The sequence below is a fragment of the Callospermophilus lateralis genome, chromosome 3 (genome assembly GCF_048772815.1).
Source record: "Callospermophilus lateralis isolate mCalLat2 chromosome 3, mCalLat2.hap1, whole genome shotgun sequence".
NCBI lineage: Eukaryota > Metazoa > Chordata > Mammalia > Rodentia > Sciuridae > Callospermophilus > Callospermophilus lateralis.
In genome coordinates, this window is record NC_135307.1 from 29,105,301 (window position 1) to 29,116,304 (window position 11,004).

The window sequence follows — 11,004 nt, forward strand, 5'->3', positions numbered from 1 at the left end:
ATTGGTTAATTTGAATAATTGAATAATAAGAATGTTAGTGTCATATAAAGTCTTCATAAAATTTTTCAGGGACATTTAAGGATAATAGAATGTATTTGTTAGGTATTTATTGAGTGCTTCCTCTATGCCATGTATTTTGAGTACTGGGGAGATAGCAATCAATGTGAGATAAAGTCCCAGTCCCCCTACGGCTATATTCTAGTGAAGAAGGCAAACCAGAAATATGGTTGTATTTCAAAGATCTGTACCAGAACATTGTATTTATTTTTACATATAATAGAAAATATATTCTTTTTTTTTAAAAAAAAAAGTTAGTTGTCAATCACCTTTATTTATTTATACGTGGTGCTGAGAATCGAACCTAGGACTTCACACATACTAGGCAAGCGCTCTACCACTGAGCTATGACCCCAGCCCGGAAAATATATTCTTATAGCAAGAAAATGTGGCTATAAGATAGTAAATACCATTTTTACAATTAGCCAAATTAAAATCCATATCAGGTATGCTTCCCAAATCAGTTTGTCTTTATTTGCTGCTCACAGATGACACATCGAGTGCAAAGTTTTGGTTTTAACTTTCCATAGCTTTTATGAGGAGTATATTTCTACAAACTGTTCTTGTAGGGAGGAAGTTCTTTTATTTATTTATTTTTTAGATATTTATTTTTTAGTTGTAGTTGGACACAATATCTTTATTTTACTTATTTCTTTTTGTGGTGCTGAGGATCGAACCCAGGGCCTCGCAGTGTTAGGCAAGCGCTCTACCGCTGAGCCACAATCCCAGCCCCGGGAGGAAGTTCTTTTAAAAACGGGGAAAGAAATGTAGTTTCAGGTGATCTTGCATAATTCTTATTAACTGAACTGTCTTTGAGAACAAGAATCAAAGTCTTCTGCAGTTTTCCTCACCTTTTGTGCCATCACACATATGGAAACCATACAAAAGGAATTCTTAGTTGGGCATATGGCACACCCTATAATTCCAGTGACTCTGGAGGCTGAGACAGGAGGATCCCAAGTTCAAGGCCAGCCTCAGCAACTTAGACACTGTCTCAAAAAATTTTAAAAAGGGGCTGGGCACGACACTCCTGGATTCAACTCCTGCTACCAAAAAAGGAAATGAAGCGAATTCTTTGTGTCTCAGCTTAAAGTTTCTGATAGACTTGTCACCAAGTACTGTTATTTTGGTCTTGAGGAATAGCTCCCAGTATATTTTGTTTTATTATGAAGCAAAGCTCTTGTAACAGCGTGTAAAAGTGAGTAGAAAGGAAGGACATGGTCTCTCCAACTCTTAGCCACTCGTTTATTTAATAAGTTCTTTTTGAAGGAGCCAGGGCTCCTTGGGCTTTTCTTGCCTCGTGATTGGGATGTATCATTCTTTATAGATGTTGGATGAATACTCATAGTCTGCTAAGTAACTTGCTGGATCCTGTACCAAATTAGGACATCAGCAAGATGTTTAGGGTTCTGATGTCATTAATGTTCTCATTTTTTGGCATACTTTTAAATTTATATGATCAAGAAGAAGCAGGACCTAAGGGAATGTAGTAAGAGTTCAGGCCACAAAAGGATGGAGCCAAGTACAGTGCTACATGCTTATAATCCCAGTGACTCAAGAGACTGAGACTGCAGGAACACAAGTGTGAAACCAGTATGAGCAACAAGAGCTTGTCTCAAAGTTAAAATTGAAAAAAAAAAAAAAAAAAAGCAGGGAGCTGGGAATGTAGCTTAGTAGTAGAGATTCCATGGGTTCAATCCCTAGTACCATCAGAAACCAAAACAAATTAAAAAATGGAGGCTAAATCCTGAGAAAAAGGAAAGACCATTTGATAGATTGATAAAGAGGCTAGTGATCTTCATCAAAGGGGAAGGACTTGCTTTTACTCTCTTATATTCCTAGGCTAAGTCCAGGGCAGACTATGTCAAATTATGTAAGTGCATAGTTTAGAGATTCTCATTCAGTAGTTCTGGAGTAGGATCACATACAGTATTCTGGCATTGTGACCTCACCTCTGTCTTTCTCCTGGTGTTTTTTTAATCCAGTATTTGTGTGTTAATACATAATTTTAACTGTGTAGTGGGCCTTTGTCCTTCTTAACACCCGATCATCTTTCTGTAGCTGCTGATGTGTGGGACCGGAGACATCAGTGTTTCTGACTTCAAAGCCCATGCAGTAGTTGTTGGTGGTTCATGGCATTTCAGAGAAAAGGTAAGTGGGCCAAACTCCTTCAGTTGGTGTAGTAAGCCATTGTTGTAAATTGTGGCCGCCATTAGAAGATGGCGCCGGCTTCCACTGTGGCCTGTGATAAACAAATTCCTTTGTGGAGAGTTGGCACGCTATCTCTTGCCACCCTATAAGAAAGATCCAAGCGGCGGCTTAAGATTGGTACGTGGGAGGCTTTATTAGGCTGTGCTTGGGCCCTCGGGAAGGAGAAAGAAAGGGAGTCACTAAAAGATACTTAAATCAAGGCCTGAATAAACTGCTGAAAGAAGATTCCTGAGTTGCGTCTTCCTTGCGGGCAAGGGGTCGTGACAAGTTGGATTTGTGCCATGTCGTAAGGAAGAAATTTTAGAAGAAAGAAGTAGAAGAGTTAAAGTGTTAGACATGTTGACTGGGAAGAAATGAAATATAGGACAGACAGTTAGATGTCCAGGCAGAAAGGAGCCCTGGTTCTTAAGTACTAGAATGCTGACTGCCACTTAAGCAGTAATTTGGAAATGCAAAGGTGTAGAACCAAGCAATCAGTGATTACCTTCCTGATCATTTTACAATGTTCCTACAGAGGTTGCCAACTCTGGCATCTCCTACCAGTTTCCTTGCAGAACTGTAAACTCAGACACAGCCCTACTTCAGGGTTATCTTTTCCTTTCCCCAAATATCAAATCTTAGACTGTGTACCATATGTAATTCCAGTCTTGTACTCTCCCTGCCAGGTCATGAAGTGGTTTTGGACTGTGGTTTCCAGTCTGACCCAGGAGGAGTTGGCTCGACTACTTCAGTTCACCACAGGCTCTTCTCAGCTACCACCTGGAGGCTTTGCTGCCCTCTGTCCCTCATTTCAGATTATTGCTGCTCCAACCCACAGCACGCTACCTACTGCACACACATGGTAGGTATCTGACTTGCCCTGTGTACGCCCTGGTTGGGATTTATCTTTCCAGTCCTTGCCAGTGTTTTAGTTGTGTGAGTCAATCACTTCTCTTGTCTTTCCAGTTTTAACCAGCTGTGCCTCCCTACATATGACTCGTATGAAGAGGTGCACAAGATGCTGCAACTGGCCATCAGTGAGGGTTGTGAAGGCTTTGGCATGCTCTGACCACTCTCCTGCAATCTACTTGGCTCCCATGCTCTATGGAGCATTTGAGCACATGTTACAGACATAACCGCTGATCCTAACACACATAACCATCAACCAGAAGATGCCGCATGCTTCTCTGTGTCTGGAGTATTTTGTTACCACAAGCCTTGTTCTTCCCCTTCCCTGCCCATATCTACCATAGGCCACTTTGACACGGTACCTAATCTGAGCTCTCTGGTAAGTCACAAGAAGAGGACCATGCTGCTGCTTCTTGTTTGGTCCTTTGAAGACCTCAGTAGCTGTATCTGCCTCAGTGGCTGAGGGAGATAACATGCAGGCTCAGCTTTGTTGGGAAACTGGTATGTGGCGAGCCTTAAGTCTTGTCTCGCTCCAGCTTCTTGGCTGATGCTCCTGTGGGGTACCCTCTTTGACCCTCACTACTGGACCAGACTGATACAGGAGTCCTTCTCCTGGGTGGGATGATCCTCTGCTTGCCAACAGCCAGGACAAGCACAGATAGAATGTGGCCCACAATCCTTAGGTTCCTTAATTTTGTCCTCCTGCACGTTGGCAGGCATAGGCCAAGGCACCAGATTACCTCTACTGAGGACTGATAGCGGAAAAAGAATGATTTTTTTTTTTTTTTTGTGATGTCAGAACTGAAAAAGGCACTTTTCCCTGCAGGCAATTTTAGAAGTGATCAGTAATCTACAAAGAATTCTGTAAGCTTTTCCTGAATTTGAGCCAGTGAAACAAGCAGTCAGACCGAAGAATGTGAAGGATAGCTGGGCTTAGCCTCCAGTGCTTGGTGTGATTCTCCCTTATGGTGAGGGACATATCTAGGTGCATGTTGGCTTAAAGACTACTGATGCCTTTCCCTTAGTTTGTTCTTTGCACTGAGATATGACTAGGCCTACCTCCTGACTTCTAAGTTACATGCTATGTTAAAGAGGTGGGGAGTCTTTAATGTTATGCTGAAGAAGATTTGGTAGCAAACGACAAGGATAGTAAGAATATATGCCAGCAATCTCTCATTCTCTCTGCTTGGTGTTCTCTGACAGCACTGAGGCAAGGGAACAATGATCACAGATTGCTGGGGTCAGGCTACTGGGGACAGATCTGGAGGACATGAGACAGTAAACACCTAGTATATACACCATTCCTTCACTCCATCAGTTACCAGGAAGGGGAACCAAGGAGGGAGGAAGCTGTATACTACTGTTGAGTGATGGTTGAAGAGAACCTGCCACTGTCTCTTGGAAGATGACAACATCCATTTTCGTTACTGTTTGAATGCAAACAATTTTAAGGCTCAAAGTCACATCAACTTCCCAAATTTCAGTTTTTAAGAAGGCTTTGCTTCAAGCTACCATTTCTGATGGGGGCACTCACCTCAGAATATTACAAGCCATCTTTATTGCCAAAACCAGCAAGTACACAGACTCCTGAGACAAGGCAGGACTTGTGGCAATGCCTTGGCCTCCTAGAAACCGTCTGAGCCCTCCTGTTCCCAGGGATGAGGAACAAGCCCTCCTGAGCTGCTGCAGTTCCCGCCTGACCTCACTCCTCTGCAGGCATCATTTGTCCTTTCTTGGCATGGGTGCTGACCTCACTCATCCTTGGGGTCCAGGATATGGCATCAGGACCTCGTCACCCCAAGATTCTCCATGCCACATGGTCACTGCTCTCCTCAGGGACCAGGACAAGGTGCTGCTGCTCGTCCATACTTTTCCCATGGGATATGTTCAGGAAAGTTTAGTCATCACCCTGTCACCCTTGGGCCCAAATGGGGGTTTCCAGCTGAGGCACGTGAACTTTTGCTGCTTTGGGCAGTTTTCCTCTTCTGGATTCTTCATTCTCCCCTCCAGCAGCCCTCCAGAGACTGATTCTGGGGATTGAGTTAATTTTCTTGGCTAGATCTGATGTTTTAAGCTCTAGTCATAGCACTTTTTCAGAATATCCCAAGCACCATTGCAGCCCAACTTGGGCTGCTACATCCCCTGTGGTGGTTCATAGGTATCAGAGTCTTTGTTTCACAAAATCCTTTGGTACTGTTGTGGTTTTCTATTCCTCCAATTCTATCCTTCCCTACTTCCCCTTCTAATTATGTTTAAAAGCACTTTTGCTTTTTTTTTTTTTTTCCTAATCCTGCTTTGATACTAGCCAATATCGGGGGAAAGGTACAATATGCTGGAGAGAAGTAATAGTGTGTTATTTGGGGGGCAATTTTCTATTCATGTTTCTTATTTTGATCATTTCTTTTGTTTATGCCCTGGTAGCCTAGCTGCTTGAGGCCAGCTACCGCCCTGACCTTTTAGTGTCCTTGAAGGAGACCAGGCCTCAAGTAAGCACAGGGAGTGTCCACATGGTTTCAGAAATTTAACAGAGACCAATCCTTGCTGCCCATTTGTCAGGCCAGGTGAAAGGGCCAGACATTTGCTGGTAGTGATGTAAATATTTTGTACATTAAATAAATGTCTAAAAGAAGAACGAAGGAACAAGTGACTACTTTTGGTGGAGATTCAGGGATTAAACTAGAAGATGGAGAAGGAAAAACATTTACACATGATTTTGCATTGCACTGAAAGCAGGAAGCAGTAGGCTCGGGGTAGGATGTGCACCTAGAACCCTGGCCTGTCTTGCAGCTTGTGCTTTCACCCTTCCCTGGTATCTGTCCATAGGGCCAGGCAGGGTCACCCTGCTTATTCTCTCATACTGCCATCCAGTGGGACAAGTATTTGAAGTCAGCAGCTGAAGAAGAATCCAGTTCTGCAGAAGCAGTGGATGTCTGTTATCAATCTCCAAACATGAATTTGTTGTTATAGCTTTCTGATTTCTTTTTTGGTGGTGCTGGGGATCAAACCCAGAGCCTTGTGCATTCAAGGCAAGCACTCTACCAACTGAGCTATATTCCCAGGCTGATTTTCATATCAACGTTTATTTTCCATATCCCTGTTACCTTCCCACAAGGGATTTGGATTTAGAAAACAAGACTATTGCTACTAAAAATTTGTGAGTAACAAGTGATACTAGTTCTCCAACCAAAGTAAGCTTGGAAGAGATAAAACCAGACCTCTGATTTGAGCCTAGAAAGAAAAATTTAGGAACCCAGTTTTCTTGGGGTGGTAATCTTGTACATTCCCAATCTGGAAATCAAAACAATCCCTTTTAGAATTTTTGTTTCCCCCCTTTGGAGTACAGATTGTTGTTTTCACCCCCCAGATCTGTGAATTGGAATCTTAGCTTGAAATCTAAACCATTTGAGTGCATTCTTCCACCTCATTGAGCTCCTTGAATGATTTGTCTTGAAAGACAAAGTTTTATCCTAACTTTATATTTTTCAGTTATTTATAGTCCTACATCTTTTACACTTACTGCTTTTCTGGCTTTGAAATAGGTCACCGTGAAGGTTCGTGTCTGAGTGATTTCGGCCTATCATGGAGTCATTCTTAAGATTGGAGGTTTGGATTGTTCTTGAATCAACCCAATAAATATCAGCCTTAGCTTCTTGTACACCATCGCCTCTGAGCCATTGCAGATTGCGCTCTTGGGCCTCTGTCTAGCCACACTTCTTAGCACCAGTAGAGGCTCTCTAGCAGGTGGCTTGAACCCAAAAACTTCTTACCTCTACTTTAGTTTCATTGAGATCTATGAGCATAATAGACCAGTTCCAGTTATCTGGTAATACGTTTATTCAAAAATGAACAATTTTTAAAACTTTTGAGCTGGAACTCATTACTACTGAGCCATATTTCCAGCCCTTATTTTTTATTTTAAGATGGGGTCTCACTAAGTTGCTTAGGGCCTTGCTAATTTGCTTAGGCTGATCTTGAACTTGTGATCCTCCTACCTCAGGCTTCTGAGTCACTGGGACTACAGGCGTGCACTACTGCATCCAGCTAAGCATATGCATTTTAAAGTAATTATAAAATGTAACTACCATCTAGGTCAAGAAGAAACATTGCAGTATTACAGAGCACAGTCTCATCCTGACCCTCTAGAAGGAGTGATTATCCTGACTTACATGAAAATTATTTCACCAGTGCCCTTTTAAACAGCCTGTCCCAAAAGTCATAGGGTGAGGAGGAAAAAAGCCAATTAAGTCTCTTGATAAGATACTAACCAAGGCCAATTTCTCAATAATAATTAAACCTTACAATTGGTTTACCTTTTTTTTTTTTTTTAATGGTGTTGGGGACTGAACCCAGGGCCTTGTGCAGTGAGGCAGGCACTCTACCAACTGAGCTATATTCCCCAGCCCCTTACTATTGGTTTTAGAAGGCCATCTTTGCCCCATGAGAATCTAGTACAGATTCCTGAGATTGAACCAGGTTAATCATATTCTAAGACTACCAGTTCTTTGTAAAAATTTTTCTTCAGATACTCCTTTGTATTTATGCCCCCTTCCCAAATAGGTTTTGTGGACTGGTCTAACATGACAGTGATTCTGGTGGTTAGTAGGACATCCTTGAGTGTCATCATTGAGGTGTAATAGTATTGAAAATACTCAGCACTAACTTGTCCAAATAATTATGGAATGGGCTAGTATTTCTGACTCTCTAAATATTGTGCACATGTCAAAAAAGCAAACCAAAGTTATTGAAGAGCTTAGTTTTTGGTTTTGCTTTTTAGCTTCTGTTTAGAATTCAAGGAGATAATGTAGAGATCTGTGGGGGTAGGAGGGTTCTGATGACCTTGTCTAAGTGATGGTGCCTAGAGCTGGCATATGCTTTGTTAGGAGTATCACACACACACCCCATCCAGGTTTAATTTAATTTTGCTTATACTTATGTAAGATTATTTTGTAGTTATAGCAGGGACCCATTTCTCCATAGTAAACTCGGATATGGCCTCCAAAGATGATCTGAGACCCTGGTAAGGAGATGTGGAAGACACAGTTTCTTTGAGAAATCAAGAGATGATAGTTGTAGGTTTTTTGATACCATGTCAGAGGTGGCTTGAGCCGCTATTTTGTTGGTGTAGCTTTGGCTTGTTTATACCAGCCAGCTGCAGCAGCTTTTTAAATATTGGTACCTCTGAGGGAAGGTTTGGAACCAGAGCATCCATTTTTCTTTGCCGCTACTAGGGATTGAACCCAGGGATGCTTTACCTTGACCCTTTTTTTTTTTTTTTTTTTTGAGACAGGGACTTGCTGAGTTGCTGAGGCTGGCCTCAAACTTAAGATCCTCTTGCCTCAGCCACCCAGGTCTCTGGGATTACAGGTGTGTGTTATGGTACCCAGCATATCTAATCATTTGATTCCTCTTGTAGCCTTTCTTGAGGGAAATGAAAATTTATCTAGGATGAGTCTGTCTGTGCGTGGCTGCCACTTCCTTGGAGCATCCAATAAGTAGGCCACTATGGCCTCTGTAGTCTTTGATGGCCATGAGTGCCTTAGTCCAGGTTTGGCTGACAAACCAGGCAAATTTCTGAGTGAGCAAGGTCTCCAACTTCATCTCTTAGGGATTGCTAGAAAGAAGTCCACCTTGGATTACACAAGGAGTTAGAGATATAAACTTGATGTCCTATTTCTGACACTAGGGCCCCTGAGCCTCTAGCACCCCTGTAGCACAGGTATCTTGTGTCATTTGATTTTTCCTCAAAGAAGATACCCTTGGATACTTTTGCATCAAGTATAGAATGGGACCTTCACAGCATAGAAAGTCATGGACTGACTGACTGATTGATTTGTACTGGGGCTAGAACTCAGGGGTGCTTTACCCCAGCCTCTTTTTTTTTTTTTTTTTAAACAGGGTCTCAATTGCTGAGACTGGCTTTAAACTTGTGATCCTCCTACCTCAGCGTCTCAGGTCTCTAGGATTACAGGTGTGCACCATTACATCTGGATTTATATTTTTAACTCAAAAGTTCAATCTTGGTCAAGGCAAACCTTTATTTCTTTTTTAAATTTGTTTATTTATTTGTTCTAATTTGTTATACATGACAGCAGAGTGCATTTCAGTTAATAGTCCACAAATGGAGTACAATTTTTCATTTCTCTGTACGCAAAGTAGAGTCACACCCTTCGTGTCTTCATACATGTACCTAGGGAAATGATATCCATCTCAGTCTACCATCTTTCCTACCCCCATCAAGGCAACCTTCTTTTCATATCAGTTTTCTGACCTATAAAATGATACTATTAACTAAATATGAAAACTAATAATATGGAGCGCTATGAAAAAAAACTTTCTATATATAGTCTTTATGATTCCATTGCTCAGAACTCTAGTATAATTTCCACAGCAGGAGTTTATGTGAATCTAGGAGCAGTTTAAGGTGCTTAGTGTGAATGACTGGTATGGGAGTCAAGAGGGTCGTGACAGGCCAAAGAGAATACGTATTCAAGAGACCTAGCCCAAACATCTATGAAGAAGACCCAAATCATAAGAGGCCTTCTCTCCTTCCTTGTTACTCTCTAAAGGCCAGAGGAGGTGTTTGAGACTGCATCTCAAAACCTGTCATGTGGTAGGCAACTTGGGGACCCTAGTGGAGCAAGCGAACTGATGAATCCTGCGCAGTGTCAGACATTTGACCAAATAATTGGGGGAGGTATTTCAGTAACCCTTGACTTTCCTTAACTTGCCTGAGTACTGAATTATGGTAATAGCTACCTTTTTGTTGTCAATTAGCTCTCCTGTATATCAGGAACTTTAATATGTATTGTCTAATAGTCACAATGACCTTGCAAGGTAGATCTCCATTTTACACAAGACAGTTGAGGCACAGAGAGGATAAAAAACTGCCAAGGCATCTTTAACTACTCAGTGGTAGAGTGTATTTGGGCATAGGTCTGCTTCATGTCAAACTCAAACTCTATATTTCTGGTTTGTCTCTAGTGGATTAGTTTAGACTACAAAAGAACCCAGGCACTGGGCCACCAGAGCTTGCTGCCTCTGCCTCACATTCCCTTGATGCTGAATGTGACAGATGAACACTTTATACCTTGGTTTACTTCTCAGTCACTTGAGGATTTGGGATTGATGAGGAGAAGGCCTCAGATAGCTTTTAAGAGGTGCAGCTATTAGTAGTAACTTTAAAACCTTGCATGAAGAAAGTTTCATAGAATACTAGTTAATAACTTTAATGAAGAAACTTCCAATTTTAAATGAACCCTGCATAAAGAATACAAGACACTCTTGAGGATATAATGGGGAAAAGATCCTGAAATTTTAATTTTTTTACTTTGGTGAAAAATCCATATGTTGCATGCAAATGGGATAATTAGAATGAGATCAGACATGCTAACACAATACCCTGATGTTTATCTCATGTAACTAAGTCTGCAGAGAAAGACTCATTTGAATATGTCTTTTGTCCCCATCTTTCTTTATACGAAACACAGAACAGCATCTTTTGACAAAGGCCAAATTCCTGATGGGCATCTCTGAGGAAGTAAACATTTCCAAGATTGCCAGAGCTAAAGGAGATACCCAAAACAAGACTGATTCTATTGAAACTACAAGCATAATATGGTGAAGGGTTTCTCTACATCTCTAAGAGGAAGTCACTGCTTCTCCAACCCCCACTTCACCTGTAGTAAGGATTTGCACATGAAGGAATCTGTCTGACCAACTATGTTTCCTCTCTCTCCAGAACCCCCACTCAGAGGAGCTGCCAAGACATTCCTCTGTTTGCCCATTAGCAGCCAGGGATATATGCAAGCCAGTTTGAAGACTTCTGTGTTGAAAACAAATAGTTGTGTT

At 41.6% G+C, this 11,004-nt stretch overlaps 1 protein-coding gene across 6 annotated transcripts in view; it reads left to right on the forward strand.

Annotated features, from left to right (window-relative positions):
- Positions 1 to 10,663, forward strand: part of Arel1 (apoptosis resistant E3 ubiquitin protein ligase 1) — a 52,714-nt gene extending 42,051 nt beyond the window's left edge. For 5 of the 6 annotated variants that reach the window (XM_076849858.1, XM_076849863.1, XM_076849859.1 and 2 more), the window contains exons 18-20: positions 2,119 to 2,208; positions 2,934 to 3,109; positions 3,214 to 6,061. In XM_076849858.1, coding sequence (XP_076705973.1) covers positions 2,119 to 2,208; positions 2,934 to 3,109; positions 3,214 to 3,316 — 369 coding nt within the window. In that variant the 3' untranslated portion in view covers positions 3,317 to 6,061. Of the gene's footprint in view, positions 1 to 2,118; positions 2,209 to 2,933; positions 3,110 to 3,213; positions 6,062 to 10,643 lie in introns of those variants that run through there. The other variant, XR_013090736.1, reaches the window with a different exon arrangement.
- Positions 10,664 to 11,004: the final 341 nt, after the last annotated feature.